This window comes from Cyanistes caeruleus, unplaced genomic scaffold (assembly GCF_971803275.1).
Source record: "Cyanistes caeruleus unplaced genomic scaffold, bCyaCae1.hap1.1 HAP1_SCAFFOLD_91, whole genome shotgun sequence".
NCBI lineage: Eukaryota > Metazoa > Chordata > Aves > Passeriformes > Paridae > Cyanistes > Cyanistes caeruleus.
In genome coordinates, this window is record NW_028255895.1 from 512,000 (window position 1) to 535,309 (window position 23,310).

General features: G+C 51.2%; 1 protein-coding gene across 1 annotated transcript; it reads right to left on the minus strand.

Moving 5' to 3' along the window:
* Positions 1 to 1,078: 1,078 nt before the first annotated feature.
* LOC147646563 (maestro heat-like repeat-containing protein family member 7) lies at positions 1,079 to 7,012 on the minus strand. Its single transcript, XM_086873257.1, has 14 exons — positions 6,425 to 7,012; positions 6,167 to 6,325; positions 5,236 to 5,384; positions 4,784 to 4,931; positions 4,347 to 4,534; positions 4,120 to 4,257; positions 3,727 to 3,841; positions 3,418 to 3,555; positions 3,028 to 3,204; positions 2,732 to 2,887; positions 2,472 to 2,573; positions 2,146 to 2,248; positions 1,809 to 1,865; positions 1,079 to 1,518 (listed from the first exon to the last, which is right to left on the minus strand). The coding sequence occupies exons 3-14, from the start codon at positions 5,346 to 5,348 to the stop codon at positions 1,319 to 1,321; spliced, it is 1,635 nt and encodes a 544-aa protein (XP_086729383.1). The 5' UTR covers positions 5,349 to 5,384; positions 6,167 to 6,325; positions 6,425 to 7,012; the 3' UTR covers positions 1,079 to 1,318.
* Positions 7,013 to 23,310: the final 16,298 nt, after the last annotated feature.

Here is a 23,310-nt window from a genome sequence, read left to right on the forward strand (position 1 = left end):
TGAAGCTGGCAAGCGTTGCTGTGAGGCTGCAAGTGAAGAGAAAGCCATTGTGGCCAACTCTGCTGAAGCCTTTTGCCAAAGCAAAGGCAATTGTGCCCACAGCCTCCCCCTGTTTGGCACTTGGCTGCTGCGGACGCCTCAGTGCGCAGGTGCCGACGTTGGGGCTGCTGCTGTTCCTGGGCACACTCTGCTGCTGTTTCTGTGGGCTCCAGAGCCGCTTGGGCAGCAGCCACTGGGCAGCCCTGCCGGAGGAGACATCGCCACCCTCCCCATGGTGGCAGCAGCTCTGTGGGCCCCGAGCTCTGTGTCAGGGAGGCCTCGGTCACAGCAGCGTGGCCTGGGCAGCCGCGAGGGCCCGGGCTGGCCGCCAGCCCTGCCTCTGCCCACTGCCCCTTCCTGGAGGCACCCAGTGGCCGTGGCCTGGCAGCACCCCCTGCCCTCCATGTCCCCAGCCAGCCCAGCCTGGGCACCTCGGGCTGTCCCCACCCTCCCGCTGGGGTGGTGTCCCAGCCTCCAGGCCTTCTGCTGCAGGCCTGGGGGACATTTTGGGACAGCACCGGAGCAGCCAGGTGTAAGGGACCAGGCGGCTGCCCGGGGGCTGCTTATGGCCTCTGACACCCAATTCCTCAGGGCTTCCCACCACCCCGGCTCCTCCAGGGCCTTCTGTCCCCTTGGAACCTCCTGCCACCCACTCCCTCACACATCCCCCTCGTGCCTTCCCACTGCCTTGTCCCGTCTGGGCCTCCGCAGCCCCTCATCCCTTCACGGCCTCCCAGCACCCCGTGCCCTCAGGGGCTCCCCCAGCCTGGCCCGGCAGCAGCGCCGCAGCCCCACAGGAGCTCCAGCAGCTCCTCAGCCATCACGGCAGCAACACACGGGCAGCAGGACACAGATGGCGCTTCCTGCCTGCCACAGGGCTTGTGGCTTCAGCACAACCACCAAAGGCCAAGGGGCTTCTGGCCATTTCCCCTGCGCCACTGCACGCCCCGGCAGGTTGCTGAACACAAGAACCCTTTTCCCTCTCTTCCCCTATGCCCCTCACACCCTGGGCAGCAAAAGAAAGGTCTTGGGACTCTTGTGGTTTATAACATATCCTATATTATTTACATACTAGATGGAAACGAAACGAAGAAAAGAACAATCTCTATGAAAAAAAAAATAACAGATGGCCCATGTGGCCCCAGAAGATAGAGCCTCTCAGCCCTAACATATCCTATATTATTTACATACTAAAAAGAAAAAAACAGAAGAAAACAATTCTTATGAAATTAAAAATCCTGGCTTGCCCAGGTGGCCCCAGCAAACAGAACGTCCCAAATCATCTCTGAGCACATCTCCAGCAGTGCAGCCAGCCCAAGCCCGACAGACGAGGCCGTGTCCTCCATGCCCTGAGGATTTGGTCTTGCATCCTCTGCAGGATGGAATATCGGGCACTCTGGATGGCCCGGAGGACATACAGCGTCTCAAGTGCCAGGTCTGACACGGCACCGCTTCTGTCCTCCGTCAGGCGTTCGAGGGCTGCAAGAGAGACGAACAGAGCCACGGTCACACCCCAGAGCTGTGGGGGCCCAGCGAGAGCCCCCTGCCAGGGCCATGCCAGCCGGCTCTTGCCTTGGCCAGGAGGGAGCAGGGACCAAGGGGGTCAGCCTAAAGCTGCTGGCCACAAATGCCCCACGTGGCCCTGAAATCTCACTGTGCTCTGCCCACGCCGCCCCTCATCGGGACAGGGAGCAGAGCCCTCCACAGCCTGGCCAGGGCTTGCAGCTGCCCCCGACAGCCACCGCTGTCAGCCCGCTGTCCTGGCTCACCTCTGCACAACACCTGGAGCTCTGCCTGCTGCCCCCTCAGCTGCTCCCCGGCCATCCCTGAGAACACAGAGCCTGTCAGGGTCCCAGCAGCACAGATCCCTGCCAGCGACGCTGCCAGCCCTGTGGCCACACGGCCTCCTGCCCCGGCAGGGATCAGCCCGGGCCCTTGCCGCACCCTGACTCAGCCCAAGGGCACGGCTGCCAGAGGCCGGCAGCAGCAGCCCCGAGGGCAGCCGGGGCTCCAGGGCGCCGGGCCCGGGTGCCGCTGCCGGCGCAGCAGCCGGGGCTGGGGCCGAGCTGCGGCGGGGCGGGGAGGGAGCCCGGGCTCGGGACTCACCGATGACCCTGATGGCCGCCGCTCGCAGGGTCTCCTGTGGGTCCTGCAGGTACTGCAGGGCCCGGCGCAGGTGCTCGGCCAAGGGGATCCTGTGGTCGGCCAGCTGGAGAAAGCGGCAGGAGGGAAGGGTTGGCGCGGGCTCTGCCCCTCGGCCGGGCGCTGCAGCCTGCGGCCAGTCCCGGCCTCCCGTGCCCGGCCAGCCCTGAGAAGCCGTGCGGCCCCCGGGTGCAGCAGTGGGCAGGGGCACAGCTGCCAGCCCCACACACTGAGCACCGGGGCCAGGGGGCTTCTCTAGCCTTTGGCTGGCACTTGCAGCCCGCCCTTACCACGAGCTTGGCAAACTTCCACAGCTTCTCCTTCCTCACAGCTTTTTCCAGGTCTGGCCTCTTCAGAAAGCCAGCCGCGCGAAGGAGCGTTGTCCGAGAGGCCTGGGGAGCAGCAGAGAGCCGCAAATGGCCCCACAAGGCAGGGCACAGGAGTGTCCCAGTGCCAAGGGCTGGAGGAGGCTGCAGCCTGCAAGCCTGCGTCAGGGCAGGAGGCAGCTGAGCCCCCTGCCAAGGCGCAGCAGCAGCCCAGGAGTCCTCACCTCTGCCACATGCCGATTCTCATCTTGGCAGTGGAAAAAGAGTGGGAGCAGGCTCTGGTACACTCGTTCCTTCAGGGGCTTTCTTCCTTCTTCTTCTGCTGAAGACATCACTCTTCGAAGGAGAGACATGGAGAGCAGCTGCACCTGGCTATCAGGCTGTATGAAAGGAAGGAAGGAAGGAAAAATGACCTCATCATTGGCTTCTTGTGGCCCACATTGGCGCAGGCCTGCAAATGCACAGGGCACAAAGTGTCCGGGCAGCAGGCAGTGGCCGTGGCTGGGGCACAGAGCCTTACATTGTCCAGGAGTTTCAGGAGCGGCTCAGCCAGCTGCAGGGCCCTGCGCCAGGATATTGGGGTGTCTTCATCCGTGAAAATATAGCTCAGGAGAGCAATGCTCATCCTGGCCACGTCACTGTCCAAGTCCCACAGGAGGTGCACTAGTCTTCCTGTCAGGCTCTGAATTCTTTCGGCCTGTGCAGAACACAAGGGTGTGAAAGCCCGGGCAGCTGCTGCAGGGCCCAGAGGCCAAAGCCCTTTCCCAAAGCACTCGGGCAGCTGAAGCAGGAGGCAGGAGAGCTGGGAGGAGCTGCCTCAGCGCCCAAGGCAAAGGCCAGCCAAGGCCAAGTGACAGCATTGCCCAGCCTCATGCTGCCCACACGGCTTCAGCTGCTGCCCCCTTCTCACCATGGAGGGACGGTCCCTTAGCAGGAGGAGAGCCCTGAGCACCTGGTGATGCATGTCTGTGGAATTGTACCACAGGTATTTATACAAGATGTCCATTAGGCTGTCACCACAGTCACTCAAGTCCAGGCAATCTAGGAGCTGAAAGGCACAGGGCAGTGAGAGGGGAGCCGGCCGCAGGAGCCTGGAAGTGCGCAGGGCTGGGCCCAGGCAGCAGCACAGGGCGCGGGTGCCGTCGCAGGCAGCTGTGGCTATGCAAGGGGACAGGGCTGGCAGGGAGCTGAGCAAGGTAGTGCTGGCCATCAGACTCACCTCCACAAGGAATGCCATGGCAGAGACATCCCAGAGTGGCAACGGTTTGCTGAGCACCTCAAGCAGGTAGCTTAAAATGCCTTTACACAAGTGGGCGGATGCACGGCGCATTACCCTGGAAGGCAGAAAATGGCACAAAGAGTCTCAGCAAGGGTGCGAAAAACCTCTCCCAGGACTGATGGACACAGTTGTCCTATTGCCCCAGCACCCTGTGAGGGGATGTGGGCCCGTGAGATGTGGCTGCTCCTGGGCACCCTCCTCTCACAGCCTTTTGCAGTCTCCTTGGCCATCCCTCGCTGACGAGGCCCTCAGGCCCATGGCCACGGGGACTGTGGGGGGCATCCCGGGCAGGGGGCACAAATGTCAGAGGCTGTGGGGAGAAGGGGGACTCACCTGGCCAGCAGACCCACGGCATAGTGGTGGGTGTCAGCACAGAGCAGCGTGTCCCAGCCACGCTTGCGTTCCATTGCCACCACCACATGCTCCAAGTGGAGACTGCAGAGCAGGGCCTTCAGGGTCTGCACTGCAAACCTGTGTGCACAGCAAAGCCCAGGTGACGCTGGGAGCGCTGGCTCCGAGGCTCGGGAAGTGGCAGGGACAGGAGGAGTGGCATGGAGCACCTGTTGGGGCTGGTGGAGAGGCCGTGTTGCTCCTGGCATTCCTTCCAGAAGGTATGGACGTCCTCTGTCATATACAAAGTACTGAAGTACGTTTGGAAGAGCAGATGCACGAAGAGGCGGGGGAAATAGACTGTGAGGATCTGTGGGCAACAGGGCCCCTGGAGGATCTTCCACATCACCAGAGTTGCCTGCAGAGGACAAAGCAGCCCGAGACAGCGCTCAGTGCCGGGGCGTCCGTGTGGCAGGGCCTGAGCGTGGCAGGGAGAGGCCGGGGGAGACGCAGGGGGAGCAGCGGGCCTGGTGGCCCTGAAGCTGCCCCTAGGCCAGGTTTGTGGCCAGTGCCTGAAGCAGGGAGATGCAGTGGGGGAAGGAGGCAACAGAGCTGCTGGAGAGGCGTCCGGCCTTGCGGTGAGCAAAGGCCAGCTCCAGAAACTTACAGTCAGGGAAAAGACAGCCGTCTTGTCCCCATCAGAGGTGCCCAGGTTTTTCTGCGGCCAGCTCCCCACCACATTGACGAGGAGCGGTGTCACTTCCTCTGAAATCCAGGGCGAGAGCAAGATGGTCGTCCACATGGCCATAGCAGCTCTGCGGGGTCAGACACAGCACCGTGGGCTGGGCAGCAGCGGGGAGCTGAGCTGGCCGCCAGCTCTGCCTGTGCCCACTGGCCCTGAGCGGCAGCAGCAGCCAGGCAGCCCAGCCCTGTGGGGACAGGCCCCTGAGGGGCAGGATGGCAGCACGGCAGCGGGCTCGGGGGCCAACTTTGTAGCAGGGCTGGCAAAGGGATCAGCCAGAGGGCCCTGGAAGTCTGTGTTGCTCACAGCCCTGGGCCGGGCTGTACAGGGTGATGGGCTGGGGAGCCCTGAGGCCTCGGGGCAGCTGGGCCCCATACCTGTCACACATTGGGGCCACCCGCAGGAGAGTGATGGCCACATCATCAGGCTCTGCCTCGGCCACTTGCATCAGGGCCCAGTCCATCCTGTGCTCAGCAGCCTCATTGGCCATGAGCCACTGGTGGATGTACCTCACCACGCCGGGCACCTGGAGAAGGCACAGGGAGACTTGGAATGCTAGCAGAGGGAGTCAGCAATGTGCCCAGCTTCTTCCCCAGACAAGTGCTTCTCTTCCAGCACGCTGCCATGGCCTCAAAAGCTTCAAGTGAGCAGCAGGCGTGGCTTGGGAAAGCCAAGCAATTGCTGGAGGATCAAAGGTTGGCAACAGGCTGCTTACTTGCTCTGGATTGAAAAGAGCCGTCTCTACAAGCAGATCCAGCTGGGCAGCGCTGCTCTGTTCTACCAAGACCTCTGAGGATGCTTTGATCTCAGTGTCCATGGGACTGGTCTCTTCCTTGCCAATCCTCTTGATGTATTGGTAAAGAAACTGTAGGAGAAGGGCAGGAAGGCAGGGAAGTTGCATGGAGTGCTCCAAGTGCAGTGCTGTGCTGAGCAGTGCCAGCAGGCCCAGCGCAGGTGGGGATGGCTGCAGGTACCTGCGCTGCTCTGCGGAAGCGGCCACGGGCGGTGTCCTGCTCTTGTGCGCCGTCCATGGCTGCATCTGGCAAAGAGCAGCCAGAGCTGAGGGGCTGCGGGAGAGGCCGGAGAGCACAGCCCAGCCCTGCGTTCCCCAGGCAGGGACAGTCCCGGGATGCCCCAGGGGATGCAGCACGGCCACTGCTGTGGGGGCATCCCCAGCCCCTTTTTTGTGCTGTCCATGGGTGTGTGTCCACAGGACAGTGTGGGATGGGATGAGATGGGATGCAATGGGATGGGATGGGGCCAAGATGGCCGCAGGCACCAGCCCTGGGGCCCAGCTCTGCCACTCACCCTCCTCCAGCGGCTGCAACTGCTGCACCTCTTCGGTCTCTGGTGCTGGGGCAGCTCCAGGGCCTTCTTCCTCGACCTCCTCCTCTTCCTCCTCCACCCAGGCCAGCTTGGGCACTCTTGGGGGTCGCTGCTCCATATCTTCCTCCAGACTCTCCAATCCTTTCCATAGGAACAGCACCAGGGGATGGCATGGCATGGAATGGGATAGGGCCAAGCTGGCAACAGGCACTAGCCCTAATGCCGAGCTCTGCAACTCACCCTCCTGTGGTGCCTGGAAATCCTGCACCTCTTCAGACTCCTGTGCCAGGACAGCTTCAGAGCCTTCTTCTTCCTGCTCCTCAAGCCAGGCCAACTTGGGCACTCTTGGGGGTCGCTGCTCCATGGCAGTGACTGGATTTCTGGCTACTTGCAGGAGAGATGGCTCGGAAAAGGTCGGAGTCAGCAAGTCCTGCAGTCGTGCCTGGAAGGCACCTGCAAGACTCAAGTCCTGGCAAGACTGCAAGACAGCGAGTCCTGCACTTGGGTCTTGAGGGCTCCTGCCACAAGGACAGGAGGCTCCTCGACAGGGACTGTGGTCTGGTCTCAAGGGCAGAGACTGCAGGGATGGGCGACACGTCGGAAAAGCTCCGGGTCACCAAGTCCCACGGTCTGCCCTCAAGAGAACCTTAAGAAGGAAGCCTCGGGAAGGCCACAAGTCAGCAAGACCTGTGGTCTGGCCTCGAGGTCACCTGTAGGAATAATGCTTCAGAAAAGCTCCAGGTCCGACACAAAGGAGTGCGCTGTGCGGGGGCTCCTCACAGCACCGCTCTGGCGCGTCCTGACCCGTCGCGTGCACCGAGCACTGTGGCGTGGCCCTGTCACCGCCAGCTCCTATGGCAGCATGTGTCACAAAGGGCCCTTTGACATCTGCTCCCGTTGCCACCATCCCACGGTGACCGTGCTGCAGCGTGTCACAAAGGGCCCTTGCACACCCTGCCCTCCGCCCTGGGGCCCCCCCCATCCCTCCCCCAAGTGGCCCAGCTTGGAAGGAATCCCTTGCCCAAAGTGTCTAAGACAGCCTGACGGGATCTTTAGGAACAGCTTGTTAGAAATGAAATGGAGGCAAATTTATCAATAAGAATTTTATTGAAAACTTTGTAAAATTTACTAATGGAAATGTCTCAGTGTTGAGAGACAGGTGTCTGCTCGGGAGGGCAGGAGCCTCCCTTGGAATGAAAAATGTAGACCCCCTCCCTCCGAATTATGATAATCTTGAAATCAAGGGGCTCTCAGGCAGAGATCTGGGGATAGGAATAACAGTTTTTTACTAATATTTATAACCAGGCAAACAAACAACAATAACTACAGCGTTAGCAAGAAAACAGAGCCAGGGACCCCGTGACAGCTTTCTGGGCTGAGACGGGAAAGGATGGAGGAGAGGCTTTGTTTTACAAACCCCCTCGGGTTGGCAGTCAGTGCTGGTGCTCCTGCAGGGCTCTGAGGAACACTCAGCTGGAACAGCAGGGATGAGCTGAGATCCCGGGCCAGTGGCTGAGGTGGATCAGCAGCTCCGTGGCGGTGGCTGGCAGTGCCACACGTCCCGGCAGGACAGGGGGTGCGAGGCCACCAATGAAGAGGGAAGAAGGAGAAGAAGCAGCAGCTCCATCTGGGTGATGGCGAAATTCCCTTCTCCCCACCACAACAGCTCTGCACCCAAAGTGTTCTTCTCCGAAGCTGAAGAAGACACCAAACTGTCCCCACCCTCCCCTTTTCCTGCCCCCTTCCCCCCCTGGGCCCAGCCAAACTCTTTATCTTTCCTCAAGCACCCACCAGGTACCCGCAGTTAAGTTTTCCCTGCAAGTCATGAGTAAAAATTCCACAGGCAAGCCAGAACTAAATAGAAAATAAAGGACACCTAACCCCCAACACCTGTAAGTTGTATCTTGAGAGTCAGCCAGGATCTTTGTTTGCCAGAAACACCTCTGAAGTTTAATCAAGGCATTAGTCATCAAAATTATTTTGAAAATTTAAAGATCAAAGTAGCCAAAATACTCAATGTAACTAATTGCTGGGTATGTTCTCAGCTCAGGTTGGGAGGAATGGGGTTCCCTCGGAGGGCTCACCCTGTGGGGTGGCCAAAACTCTGTCAATGGGCTCTGACTTGTAACGGATCCAGTTCAGGGACACTGACAGAAAACTGTGCTGTGGAACACAGGAATGCAATTATCAGTTTTACAGGATTGACTGAGATTTCCCTTCCGGAGAAACCAAGCCCTGTTCTAGTTGGAGACCACAATGTGAAAGGATTTCTGTGCTTTACCATCACAAGCCTACTCATCCTTTTTCCTCACCCTCATTCACGTTAGGAACAATAATTCTGTTGTCCATGGAGCTGGCACCTTTTGAATTCCAGAATAATGTCCCCAAGGTTCTTTGCTGTTCAGCTTTACCGCACTGTCTGTGGCTAACAAGGCTTGCTGGGGTCCTTTCCCCTTCGGCTGGAGAGGTGCCGGGTCCCAGTCCCTGAGGGACAGCCAGGCTCCTGGCTGGAATTGGTGTGGAAGTCCCTCAGGGTCACATCAGCCTTCACATGGAGCCCCGTGGATCTGAGCATTTTCCAAAGGGGCCGTTGGGGCAAACAGGGAGATTTGGTCTGGCAGGGTCTGTAAAACAATATCCCATCCCATCGACTTGTTCTGGCAGAGAACACTTGGCTGCAGGGACATATTCCCATTGTTCCTGCCCAGGTCTCAGGATTCCAACAGTGTTGTCTTTGCCCAGAGCTGTTCCTTCAGCTGCCTTGGGAGGGCCATTTGGCCTCTGGACCCACACTCTGGCTCCTTTATTAGGACTGCTGGGTCCAAACTCTTTTTATCCACAAATGGAGGCAATTTGAAGTTGTTATAAATGCAAAGGCAATTTCGGGTTATATAAAAGAGAAAATTTATTATCAAACAATAATAAATTCGAACAAAGAGAAAAAAAAAACCACAATAAAATAAGCAGCGCAGCGCTGGGTGGACAGGGTCTATACGCAAGGTATAGATGCTCCCAAATCCACGCCTGAGAGTCCTTTGGCCTGGGTTTTTATAGGAAGTTTGTGTCCCGAGGCCAAATTCCAAGCAGGCACCCTTTGCTAAGAGGTTCTTGATTGTTCGAAGAATAGATTTCCTGGCACTGGGGAATAGAGTCAATAGACGTTGGGCAGAGGCTCCTCATATGTAAAGAGGTCCAGGATGTCTTTTTGATATCATTTTGGTCCGGGCCATTAGGGTGGAGTGGTGGCACCCATCCTGGAGCCGATGGCTATCTCGGCTGGCTCCTCTTCCTTTGTCTAGTTTCTCCATTTCTCCAGCACAGGTGGTCAGGGCGGAGATGCTCGGGCTCGGCGATATCTCGTCCGGGCCCGTTCCTTTGTTTGTTCGATGGCCCGTGTCCTGCCCATTCTTTCGGCGCTGATGTGCCTGCTTGCAATTGTTATCTGGGTGCTTGGCTGCAATCTGTTGCTTTGGAAGAGAAATCCTGCCTCGACCTGGAGGAGGATTTCTCATTCCATATTTTCATCATTTACAATTACATATACTTTATTTAAACCTTTTCTTTCGAATTTTTATTCATCCAATTCTTTATTACAGTCCCCCACCTAATAATTTGACCACATTAAAAATTCGTATTATTTTATTCAATCTTACAGAGGGATGAGTGTGAGATTAACCACATTCACTTTTCTCCCAGTCTGATATTTTGCTTTTAGGATTTAACTCGTCTTCATCTCTGGAGAAACAGAATACTTGGTCAAATTGTAAACATACCCGGTCAACTTCACTTTTTAACAAATCTAAAATTATTGGTTCATTATTGAAGGAAGCTTTTGTTTCATGTTTTAAATTTCTATCTTCTTAATACATTTTTCCACTTATAGTACACGTTTTCAGGTTCGCTTTATTGTAACATAGGATTGATTTTGTAATATGCTACAAAGGTGGATTGTCTTTTTCTTCTGATCTAGATGGTTTTATTACATTGACTATAAATTGAAATCGGAGGAATCCCTCCCACTTCTCTCTTGTACCTGAAGTGGGTAGTTTTGATCTTTTGTCTTTCAGGAGTTTGAAACTGCCCGTCTTTAAAACTTGCCTTTGAGCAGTAACACCAGACCTCCCCCTTTAATTTACAGATCTTATACTGAGTGCCGTTGGAAAAACACATCCCCTTCTGCAGTTCTGGAGGACAGTCAATCTTTCGTCCGGTTTCTGTGGCAGTCTGACACTGCTCACACTTCCCCAGGGGACTCTCCCCCTGGAGGTACCTCGGGACTCGTTCCCTCGGCCAAGCACACGGCTAGGTTCAGGACTATCAGGATTCCCCACCATTGCATCTCTCTGCCTTGCCCTTCGCCCGTATAGGAACATACGGCGGGGATTACCATCTTCTCGGCAGCAGGGACTGTCTTCAGGGGCCCTTGTAGTCCTTAAGGCGTACCTTCTTTTGAAAGTAGCCCACCGAGACAATTTAGTTGGGTCTGTCCTACACAGTACTTTAAACTTTAATTGTTTTTCGGCACTCGATTTCTAAAGCCTTGGCTTTGGAATCTAACTGGCCTCTTAACCCCTTTTGGAACAATAGGAACCACTCAGGAGAGTTTAGTTCCAAGGACCCCGCCCGGGTGGCAAGTGTTAAGAAACGGCTAGTCTCCTCCTGTTCTTTCTCTAGACGCTTTGTGCACAATCCTTTAGGTTTGTACCCTCTTAAACAGTGGGCTACCCAAATCTGTTTACAATAAGCACACTCGAAGTGGATAAATGGAAAACAATTACAATCAGGATTAATACAACTTATCTGGTCATCACTTGTCATTTGTGATGACGCCGGCGTTTGATTTTCAGCTCTCTCGGAGGTGTGGTGACTTTCCCCTCGGAGGAGTTGTAATCCGTTACTTTTTTCACTCGAGGTGAGTGTGTCCAGTTCTTTTCTGCAGTCCGGACAGCTGTGTCTGTGGTCAGGAGGACGAGAAACGGTCCTTCCCAGTGAGGGTTGAGGGGGAGCTCTTTCTAAGCTTTGATCAGGACTTTATCCCCAGGCTGCATTTGGTGTATGGCAAATCCCAGTGTTGTGCTTTGGGGAATCAGTCCTCTTTTCTGCAGACTGGTTAACAAAGCCGCTCGTTTTTCCTCTTTGTCTGCCAGGTTGTTACTTCGGGTGTGGAACTGCCATCCTGTTTGGTGTCCTTTTACATGGACAACTGATATTTCCTTTGGTTCTCTGACAGCCTGTAGAATTTGTCGAATGATTTCCCTATGGATTAACTCTTTTTTTTTTCGTATTTATCAGACTTCTTTTTCTCAAATTTTCTTAAAAGTATGTGCTACCTTAAAAGCATACCGCGAATTTGTATAGATGATCCCCCTCTTTCTTTTCAACCCCTGGAAGGCTCTCAGGAGAGCATAAAGCTCGCAAGCTTGTGCAGACCAGCTTGCTTTCAGGGGGCCTGATTTCACAATGCTTCCTGATATGCCATTTACTCTAGCATATCCTGACTTTCTTTTTCTCTCAACAACTTTCGAGGATCTATCTATAAACTACTTTTCTCCTTTTTCTAACTCCTGATTTTCTAAATCTGGTTTAACTTTAGTTTGCAATTCCACAGTTTCAATGCAATTGTGTAATAGTTTCTCTGTTGGTTCCCCAAACAGGAACTGTGCAGGATTCTGCGCAGTAGTGGTTCTTAATTCTAAACTAGGCGAGCTGATTAAGATGGCTTCATATTTCAGAAGCCTCAAATCAGTCAACCACTTTTCCGCTTTTTGTTGTAAGATATTTCTTACATCATGTAGACTATCAAGGGAGCTCTGAAAGTTACCCCTTTTTTTTTTTTTTTTTTTTTTCTTCTCTTACTAATAAAGCCACTGCCACAATTGCTTGCAAACAAGTAGGCCAACCCCGACTAACTGGGTCTAAAAATTTTGAGAGAAACCTTATGGGCTTCTTTTTTCTGCCCACTCTTGGGTCAGAACTCCTTGTGCTGCTTGTCTATTCACATCTACGAATAATTGAAATTCTTATTGGTATCCAGTAAAGTTAGTACGGGGGCAGTTATGAGTGCATCTGTAAGAGACGCTTTCTGGGGACGGTCAGAGACACGGCAAAGACCTCTATAATCAAGTTAAGTGTTAGAAGTTTATTTCAGGGCGTGGGGTAGAGAGGTAGAGAGAGAGAGCAAGAGAGGGCAAGAGAGAGAGCGCAAGAGAGACGGAAAAAAAGAGCAAGCAAGAGAAAAAAAGAGACCGAGCTCTTCTATACCACTACTTATATAACCTATACCTTTGAATATTCTATTCCTTTTCTAACCAATCTTTCTAAGTATACTAATATAGTAACATTTGTGTACAACCTATAGAAATCGCTATTTTTGCATATTTTTAGTTATCTCAGGGTCCTTCAGACCTTTCCTTATAAGGCTGGGATGAGGGGCCTCAGCTTGGTTTTATTGCAGGAAAGAATGTGTTCTGGCATACCAGCCCGGTTGGTTTCTTTGAATTATTCAAACCGTGCTATCATTTGTATTTCTTCCTTAGCCTTTCTGGCTACAAAGTCATATTTATAATTTCTTTCTAATTCTACCTTCCCAACATCTCCCCCGTTTTGTCTATGAATAACTAAGATATTAGATATGGTTCTACTCATTAGTTTCTGCATGCATTGGAGTATACAAGGTATAGCTATTAAAACTACAATTATCACTATACAGATTAAAACAAAAAGATAAAAACAACATGCACTTGGGTAAACGACAGAACTCCATTTTTTTTTTTCTTGAGCTGCTTCTGGTAGATCACTTTCTTCTTGAAGATTCTGCGTAGATCAGGCTTGGGCGTCTGCTTCTTGGCTCTTTTTTGCAGGGTCACTGGCTGGTGTGGAGGTTTCAGCAGACTTCGATGTGCAGTAGGGTTTTAGTGAGCTTTTGATCTCGTGCCTCTGCTTGAGCCGCGATTACTGCAGCTTGTGATGTTTGTGCTAAAAGAGCTTTTTCCAGCTTCTCCCCTAAGGTTCTCCCCAATTCAGTTGCTTGAATTGCTGCTACATGTTGTGGACTTCCTATTTTGTTACAAGCGTCTATCATTTCTGGCACTGTTGGCTTTTCTTTTCCCAGGGCTTTGATCACCTTCTTACATTCGGCATTAGCATTATTTTCGATAATGTCCCGTATCATAATTGGACGGGCTATATCATCACCACACTGGCGTTCAGCAGCTTGAATTACACGATCCACAAATGTTGTGAATGGCCCAGAGGCTTCTTGGCTAATAAGGTTATAAGCTTTTTCAAAAGTTCCGGCAGGCTGAATTTGCAAGAAGGCTCGCCGTGCCATTTTTTTGATGTCATCTAATGCTACCCTAGGCAGGTTTATCTGATTTTCATTTCGGTCATCTGGAGGTTCACCTGTGAGCTTTGACAGGGTGAGAGCACGCAAATCTGGATCATTACTACGTCTATAATTGTCCAATACATTTCTGAGTAGTCTCTTCCATTTCAATTCCCATAGCATAAATTGCGAATCTGTAAGGGTGATGCTAGCAAGATGTTTGCAGTCATTGGGCGTGAGAGTATGCTCTTCTAGTGTACTTTTCAGCAGTTGTTTAAAATATGGAGAGCAAATGCCACTGTCCTTTATCGCTTTTCGCAGTTCTTTTATCTCCTGGGGTGAAATAGCTGTCCATGTTCTTGGACCGCCCGCCTGCTGACTAAATAACACCGGCATTGCTAGGGGGTTTATGTTTTCTTCTTTGCAAATTTGTCTTTTGACTTCCAGCCAGTTTGTAAGTTGGCTATCATCATAACATTCTTGGGAATTTATGTGTAGTGGAGCTTCGAATTTTACAATCTCACTTTGAAGTGGTAAAGTCAGGGGATTAGCTGTTGCATGCATAGAATAGTTCACTGTCTCTCCTGTATTTATTAATGCAGATACTGTGTTAGAAATTCCCCCTTCCTTTTGTACCTTTTGTGTAGCCAGGTGTAGCGGCGGCCTTGTAGTTGTAGTGTCGGCTGACAGTAGCTGCGATAGGGGACGGTCAGGGGGCAGAATGGGATGCTGCACTTGCGGATAAGCCTCTGGGAGCTGCGGCACGGCCGAGGGCAGGGAAGCAGGTTTCAGTTGTTCGCAGTTATAATGCGCGGGGGCATCTGACAGCGAAGCGGCAGTTCTTGGTGATATTACAGCCGGGTCTGGTAGAGGATCGGGGGAATACACAGGACCAGACGCTGGCGGGAGTAGCGCGGTGTTTTGTGACCGTGTGGAAACCTGTGGTTGACACTGCGTTTGTGTAAGTTCCGGTCCAGGGTCGGTGGTGGCGGCCCTTGTGGCAGGCAGAACCGGGACCTGCTGCGGCTCGGGACCGCGTGGCCAGAGAGAAACAGCAGAAGGAGCTGAGGGGGCCGGGGTGGACCGGGCAGCGGAGGCTGGAACGTCTGCGGGCCGCGGCAAAACGGGAGGTGGAGAAAAATGAAACAACGAGATGTTCGAGGCAGCAGTGGTCTGTGTCGGCTCAGGGGCCGAGGTGTGACCCGCTGCTGATGGCGGGGCTGACTCAGCGGTGACAGGAGGTAGTGGAGGAGTTAGGGAAGAGGCTGCAGTGTGGTTTTGTAGCGCAGATAGAATATAAGCGGTAGCCGCGATGACGGCCGCAGGGTGCAGCGGGGGAGGAGCGGGAGATTCTCCGGTGGGGAGGAGGGGTGGTGGAGTTGAGGCGACAGCACCGACGGGGGGAGGAGCCACGATGACATCGCTGGGCGGAGGCGCAGGGGCGGAGTCAAGGGGCGGGGTCGCACCGGTGACGGGAGCGGGAGGGGCGGGGTGCACCGCGAGGGCAGAGCCGGGGGTGGGCAGCGCGGGGGTTGTGACAGCGGAGACGGGGTTTCTTGAGGGAACGGGGAGCTCGCCGCTTGCCACACTGGGGGCGGGAACAGTATCGGGAGGGGGAGGGGGAGCAGGGGCGGGGGCCGCAGGGTCTGCCGAGGGGGATGGGGTCACCGGAACAGATTGCGAAATCACGGGGGCTGGGGGGGGTGGGGAAGGGACGCGCGAAACTGCGGATGCTGGAGTCACTGAGTTTCGGGGGGCCGGAACGGGCCTGGCCACGTTTCGGGTCTCCGTGGCCAGGGACAAACGCGTAGTAGGGACTGGATCCGACGCAACAGCCACTGATGGTTGTTGCTTATTATGAAAGAGTTCTACGAGAGTTCTACACGCTGGGACCAGCTGCGCGGCTGTCATATCGCGGTGTGAGATATTATTAAAGAGTTTAATACCGACCGTGTCCCAAAAATCTCTAGTAAATACAGCTGAACGGTCAGCGTTGGGGAAGTTAAGTAGAGTCCATTCTAAAAGATCTTTTAGCTCTTGTTTCGGTAAATTATTGGACTCAGAGCGTAATAAATGTTTTAGTCGCTTATAGAGGTCTCTGTCGTGAATAGAGTAAGATTGTCCCATGATTAAAACTTGTGCGCACTAACCTCAGTACCGGAGAAAACAGCGTATCCAATCCCAGCTTCTCGTGGGGGCTGGCCAGGCTCCCCTGCTGCGGCTCCAGACGCTGCTTTTCGGGTTCCTTCACCAAGCTCCGCTTCTAGCTGTTGCTTTGCAACACTGCAGCGAGCTCAGAACCCCTTTCCAGCACAGCACCAAGCGGTGCCAGGCACCTCGCTGTGCTCCACTCCCGGGCTGAGTCTCCCAGAGCTCCAAAAGACACCGATCCTCAGCGTCTCTGGACTCAGGAACTCCCCTTGCAACTTTAAAGAGCTTCGGCCCAACTCGCTGCTAAGCAGCGTGGTCCTTGCTCACGGTACTGGCTCGCCAATCTGTAGGAGACGCTTTCTGGGGACGGTCAGAGACACGGCAAAGACCTCTATAATCAAGTTAAGTGTTAGAAGTTTATTTCAGGGCGTGGGGTAGAGAGGTAGAGAGAGAGAGCAAGAGAGGGCAAGAGAGAGAGCGCAAGAGAGACGGAAAAAAAGAGCAAGCAAGAGAAAAAAGGGACCGAGCTCTTCTATACCACTACTTATATAACCTATACCTTTGAATATTCTATTCCTTTTCTAACCAATCTTTCTAAGTATACTAATATAGTAACATTTGTGTACAACCTATAGAAATCGCTATTTTTGCATATTTTTAGTTATCTCAGGGTCCTTCAGACCTTTCCTTATAAGGCTGGGATGAGGGGCCTCAGCTTGGTTTTATTGCAGGAAAGAATGTGTTCTGGCATACCAGCCCGGTTGGTTTCTTTGAATTATTCAAACCGTGCTATCATTTGTATTTCTTCCTTAGCCTTTCTGGCTACAAAGTCATATTTATAATTTCTTTCTAATTCTACCTTCCCAACAGCATCCTTTAATTTCTGAAAATTAAATTCATTTTGCTCAGTCTATTTCAACTTATCAGTGTTTAACCTTTCATACAGAAATTTTACTTTTTCACTAAATCCTTTAATTCATTGTCTGCAATATCTCAGGAGCCCCAAAAATTGTCTTATCTGTCTTTTTTGTTTTTGGGGCAGGGAGTGCAAGAATCCCTGCTACTCTCTCAGGGTCTAATTTCTTTTTCCCTTGAGATATCCAATGACCAAGGTATTTTACTTCGGGCTCTGTGAATTGCAATTTGGATTTAGATACTTTTAACCCCTTCCGTCTCAAGAAATTCAGTAAAGAAATCGTGCTTTTCTTCACCTTTTCTTCCGTCGTTCCGGCAATTAACAAGTCATCTACATATTGTAACAATTTTGTCCCCTCCTCTGGAATGAATTGGGTGAGTAGTTGTTCCAGAGCTTGTCTGAACAGATTTGGGGATTCTACAAACCCCTGCGGGAGGACCGTCCACCTCAGCTGTTGCTTTCGGTTTGTGTCCGGGTCCTCCCACTGAAAGGCGAAGAAATTTCTACTCTTTTCATCTAGAGGGCAAGTCCAAAAGCATCTTTTAAATCGATTACACTATACCATACATCTTTAGGTGAGAGCCTGTTCAGTAAAGTGTAAGGACTGGCCACCACCAGGAATCTGGTTCGGGTTCTAACATTTACAGCTCTGAGGTCCTGAACCAATCGTAAACTGCTATCTGTTTTTCTTACAGCCAGGATGGGGGTGTTATGCTGAGACATACAGGGTTTCAGGGTACCCCTTTAAGGAGGTCGGCAATTACTTGTTTTAATCCCCTTCTCCCTTCCATCGGGATGGAGTATTGCTTGATCCTTATAGGGTCTTCAGGGTCCTCGATTTCTATTTTAATAGGCTTGATATCTAATTTCTCTATTTCTCCTTTTGAGTGCCACACTCTAGGGTTAATTTCTTCTTCGTCTTTGGGAGTCAGTTTGAATATTTTTACTACTAATTCAGAGTTTTTAACAACGATATTAATTCTTAATGCAACAATCATATCTCTTCTTAATGAATTATAATCTGCTTTTTCTACAAGCAATAAATTTCTTAAACAAATTTTATTTTCCGATTCTATTTCTACATTCTCTATTACAGATACTTTGAAAGGATCCCCCTTGATTCTAATTACAAAAACTTTTTCCTTGCTTGTCACACACCCCTCTGGCAATTTCTGCAGAGTACCTCTCTCTGTTCTAGTGTCCACTAAAAAGCTTACTTCCTGCCATTGGGGACTCACTTTTAATTTTATCAAGGGCTCCTTGGATGTTCTTGTCTCCAAATTAAAGAGCCTCTGACAGCCCTAATCTTCTTGAAAAATCTTTTCATTTTTTTTTTTTTTATTCTTTGCCTGCAATCCTGCTGAATGTGTCTTACTTTCTTACAGTAGTAACATTCGGGGACCTCTCTCCGTGGGGTAGGGGCTGCCTTGTGAGTGCTTTTCTGTTTTCTAGGTAGTATTTTAAACTTACCTTGTGTTTGTTCTTGGTTTTGGACTTCTTTGACCGCAGCTACCAAAACCTTAGCTTACAGTCTCTGTTTTTCATCCTCCCTTCTCATATATACTTTTTGAGCTTCCCTCAGAAGCTCTTGGAGGCTTTTATCTTGTTACCTGTCAATATTTTCTAATTTCCTCCTAATGTTTTCCCAGGATTTGGCAACAAATTGTGTTTTTAGTAAGACTTCCCCCACGGGAGAGTTCGGGTCAGTTCCAGAGTAGATCTGAAAACTTCGCCACAACCTCTCTACCCATTCCGTGGGCGATTCCTCCTTCCCTTGGCATTCCCCGAACACTTTACTAATGTTTTGACCTCGGGGAACTGCCTCTCTTATTCCCTGAACAATCATGTTTCTTAAATCCACCATGCTCTGCCTGCCCTCCTCCCTGGGCATTCCAGCTCGGGCTCACGCTAGGCCATTTCTGGTCACCTGGTGTCCCCTGTGGACTGCGTCGGTCCCAGTCTCTGATACCGGCTTGTTTAATCATTTCTCTTTCCTCTTGATTAAACAGGCGATCTCAGGATGGTCATAAGATCATCGTATGTGTAAATACTACTTCCTAAAAAGTTATCCAGCTTTTCAGCCACACCAAAGGATCGTCTAACAATCGCCCCATCTCCTTTTTAAACGCTAGCACATCCCCGGAGTTAAGAGGAACATTCACAAATCCAATCACTCCCGGGGCTGTCGGTACTTCCCTGAGAGGGAACGACCGGTGCTCATTCTCACTACTCTCTCCCCCCTCCTCGCCCATCATTTTTGCTTTCAAACGAGTTCTACTTGCAGGAGGGGAACTGAGGTTTGTGGGGGTTTTCTCTTTTGTTGATTGTGGGAACTCCCCTGCCACCCGGTTACCGGTAGGGACCCCTTCAGTTAAGTGTGAGGGTCCCGGCTGTGGCGGCCGGACCGGCAAGGACGGATAGAGCTGTCCCCAGCCTTGTGCCGGAGAAACCTCTGAGGAGACTCCTGTGGCTGCAGTGTTTGCAGGCTGGGAAAGGGGAAGGGCTGCCAGCATCGCTGCCAGCACCGAGTCTCCCGCTTGAGACAGATGCATCTCAGTGGGTTGGTCTCGGGGGCCCGAAGGTGCTGAAGGCACCACTTGATCTGGGGACGACAGCCCAGCCAGTCCATGGTACGGGGGAGGTAAGTGGTCAAGGGGTTCCTAGGATTCAGTTTTCGACTCACGTTTTTGTTTTTGTTTCATTGGGAACAGCCGTCTACCCTGGCGTTTAACCAGAGCTTAGCATATTCCCTCTCCTCGGGGTCCGAGGGGTCCTTGTTCTCCACATAGGAGAACAACTTATTACAGGTTTATTTTTTCAGATGTGCCTAACACTGGCTAAGTAAGGTGACTTCTCAACTCCTGTCTTCCCCAAACTTCTATACAATAATGTATTAATTTTTCTTTCGATTTCCCTTTCCTCAGGGGACAATCTTCCCAGTGTTTTAACATTTACGTCAAGGGACTTTCCAGCGGGATGTCTGGTGATCTCTCTCCTCCGGATTGGAGGGATTTTTCCCTGTGCTCTTTCTTTGTAGCTTACTTTTTCTCTGCTCTATACTTCACAAATATACTCGTTACACGTCCACCTTTCAAATGTGCCCACCACAGGCTAAGTGAGGTGGTTTCTCAGTTCTTGCCCTCCCCAGACTTCGGCACAATACCAGATCATTTTTGCCTTAGATTTCTTTTTTCTCTCAGAGCAATTTTCCCAATATTTTAACATCCATCCCAAGGGACTTTCCGGTGGGATGTCTAGTGATCCCTTCTCTCTCTCAGAGGGACCCTTTTCATTACTCTTTTTCTGCATCTTACTTTTTCTTTGTCCCATATTGAAAAATACCTTACCTTTCTTGCGTTGTGTTCGTTCCGCCTTTACCAGATGAATCAAAGTCTTTGCTAATACTCACCTTGCAGTTAGCTGTACTGGAGTCTCTTGTATTCAGCACTTCGATTCTCTCTTGGACCTTTGCCTAGGTCCGTTGACTGAAAGGGTTTACTAATTCCCGAGCTCGACAGGACGTCCTCTTCCCCTTTCAGCCTCCTGTGATCGGTTCCCCAGGACCTCCTTTGTCCCAGGTTTTTACAATCGTGTAAAGAGAGAACTTTTTCACCCCGAATCGCTTCCTTCTCGGCCGGCCAATTCCCTCGCGGGAGGATGGAACTGCGACCTTGAAGTCCGCACTCGCTTCGTGATCAGATCACGTCTCACACAATCGCCCAATCATCAGCTCAACCTCACAATACTTACAGCTATTTTCTTGCGAGGGCGTCTTCGTGCACAGATGACTTTTTATGAGCTACCAAGCCGCGGTTTTCTCGAAGGCTCCTTGCCTTCCCGAGCTCTCTGGATCCTTTTTCCTTTTTATTGTGGTTTTTACCTTAGCCTAAATTTGGTTCGGATGTCGGAATGAGCTGCGGAGATTCTCGACTCACCAGGCCGCTAAAATCAGCGGGGGTACCCGTCCTGGGTAGCGAGATTCTCCTGCAATTTCTCCGATCCGAGTCACGGCACCAATCTGTTATAAATGCAAAGGCAATTTCGGGTTATATAAAAGAGAAAATTTATTATCAAACAATAATAAATTCGAACAAAGAGAAAAAAAAACCACAATAAAATAAGCAGCGCAGCGCTGGGTGGACAGGGTCTATACGCAAGGTATAGATGCTCCCAAATCCACGCCTGAGAGTCCTTTGGCCTGGGTTTTTATAGGAAGTTTGTGTCCCGAGGCCAAATTCCAAGCAGGCACCCTTTGCTAAGAGGTTCTTGATTGTTCGAAGAATAGATTTCCTGGCACTGGAGAATAGAGTCAATAGACGTTGGGCAGAGGCTCCTCATATGTAAAGAGGTCCAGGATGTCTTTTTGATATCATTTTGGTCCGGGCCATTAGGGTGGAGTGGTGGCACCCATCCTGGAGCCGATGGCTATCTCGGCTGGCTCCTCTTCCTTTGTCTAGTTTCTCCATTTCTCCAGCACAGGTGGTCAGGGCGGAGATGCTCGGGCTCGGCGATATTTCGTCCGGGCCCATTCTTTTGTTTGTTCGATGGCCCGTGTGCTGCCCATTCTTTCGGCGCTGATGTGCCTGCTTGCGATTGTTATCTGGGTGCTTGGCTGCAATCTGTTGCTTTGGAAGAGAAATCCTGCCTCGACCTGGAGGAGGATTTCTCATTCCATATTTTCATCATTTACAATTACATATACTTTATTTAAACCTTTTCTTTCGCATTTTTATTCATCCAATTCTTTATTACAAAGTGGATATTCTTTCTTCACAATTATTTTTTCAATTGCGATATCAATATTTCTTCTACCTTGTCATGGGGTTGAACAATCAAATCTTGTTCACTATTGTTTAACAGACTTACTCCAATTTCTCCTTGATAATCTGCATCAATTCCTCCTCCCGTGACATGAACCCTTTGCAAGGCCAAGCTCCAGTGAGCAGTTATCAAACCAAAGTGTCCTGGAGGAATCTGAATTCTTATTCCTGTATTGTAAACTCTCATTTGCTTCTGATTTCTCCTAATGAATTCCAGTGCATGAAGGTCCAGCCCTGCAGCCTCTGGGGTGGCCCTGGCAGGGGCCATCACAGCCAGAACAATTTCCCAGGCAGTCCAAGTCTCACTGTCCATGGCTGTGTTTGCAAATTGGGTGCAGCCGTGCACACCCAGGGGTTTCCATTTCCCAGTGGGCCCATTGTTAAGGGCATGGAGCTCATCTGGGAGACGGGTTCTCCACCGGGACAGGTTCCCATCTCCTCATTTTATCAACTGCTCTTTTAACAATTGTTCAACCAATCCTGTAGCTTGTAGATAGTGTGATACATGAAAAACCCAGCAGTCTTAATCACTGTGTTTTTCCCAGGAACAGACAAAGCATTCCACATCACAGCATCACCAAACCCTATAAAAATTGCCAGTTTTATCCCTTCCTCCTTTATTCCTTGTATACAATTCACAATGTTTACCGTTGACATTTGGGTCTTTGCTAGTCCTTTTTTGTAGGGTATTTTAGTGTTACAGTGAGCAGCCAAAGGTAACAAATTGGAATTGTCAGCATTATTTCACATTTTTGATTTTTAGTTATATATATAAATATATATTATTGTGTTGTTATTACTATTATTATTGTTATTGTTATTATTATTTTACTTGGACAAACAAACCTGAGCTAAAGACTAAAACCACTCCACGTGGGAGCATTCCAAAAACAATTGTTCCTTCTGTTGGTGCTGTTAACAAAATCCCTCCTTGTCTTCCCAAACCCTTGAGTTCTTTTCCTTTTTCCATATGCAATGTTTGGATGCATTTTAAGACATCCAGCAGTTCAGCCTCTTTTAACCGACTGCCCCACTGCTCGCACGGTGCTCCGACCTCAGCCCCACTCCAGAGCCAGCGAACTCTGGGGAGAGCTTCCCTTCTGGGAATTACAGATGGGACTGATTCCTTACATTTACATTTTAAAAGTGACATTTTGTTGTGATCTGGCTAGACTTTGCCAGTTTTGTTTCAGCAGCAGGCAGAGTCAGCACCAAAGGCACAAACTCCACCTGAAGGAATCAGTGTCACTGCAACTCCAAGCAGCAAAAGATGACAAAAGGAGCAGCTCAGCAATGAATCCAATCATCAGTGCCAAAGATTGCCTGCAGGGATTAACAAGGATCCAGCACCAGTTCCCCTCAGACTTTGCCATCCCCAGATCCACCCATCAGCTGGGGAAGCTGTCACAGCCAAGGGCTGGAGAGCCACTCCAGACACTGGGAATTCCTGCAGGTGCCTCCAGCCACAGGTGAGGCTCCAACCCCGCTGTGAGAGAGGGCCCAGCTTTGATAGTGCTGAATAAACAAACTGACAGCACTTCTGGTGTGGGAACATCTGGTTTCATCCTCCTCTTGGTTCCCTACAGAAGCCTGGCCAGGGCTCAAGGAGGAACCAAGGGAGTCGACCCTGACCATACACCCCAAACAAGGCCAGATGTCGGATTTCATGGCCTTGTCTGGCTTCTAAACACAGAAAGGTCAATCCATGTTTCATTGATGAGTGGATACATCTATCACAGCGTTCATGACCATGCATATTTCAGTAATGAGCAGATGGACAGGTAACCTTTGGCTGGAAGGTTCATCCAGAGATCACCTTTGGCTCAGGGCCTGTTGTTCAGGCCTCACTCAGGGCCTGTTGTGCAGACCTTGGCACTTCAGGAACGAGGGTTAGTGGGGGGCTTGACACTGCTGG

Bases quoted from the DNA above. Each gene is read 5' to 3' on its own strand.
- LOC147646563 (XM_086873257.1), bottom strand. From the start codon at position 5,348: ATGGCCAATGAGGCTGCTGAGCACAGGATGGACTGGGCCCTGATGCAA. The intron at 4,258-4,346 runs GTGCTCCATGCC...CTGTGCACACAG, and splicing joins CTCTCCACCAGCCCCAACAG to GTTTGCAGTGCAGACCCTGA. The intron at 3,205-3,417 runs GTGAGAAGGGGG...TGTTCTGCACAG, and splicing joins TAAGGGACCGTCCCTCCATG to GCCGAAAGAATTCAGAGCCT.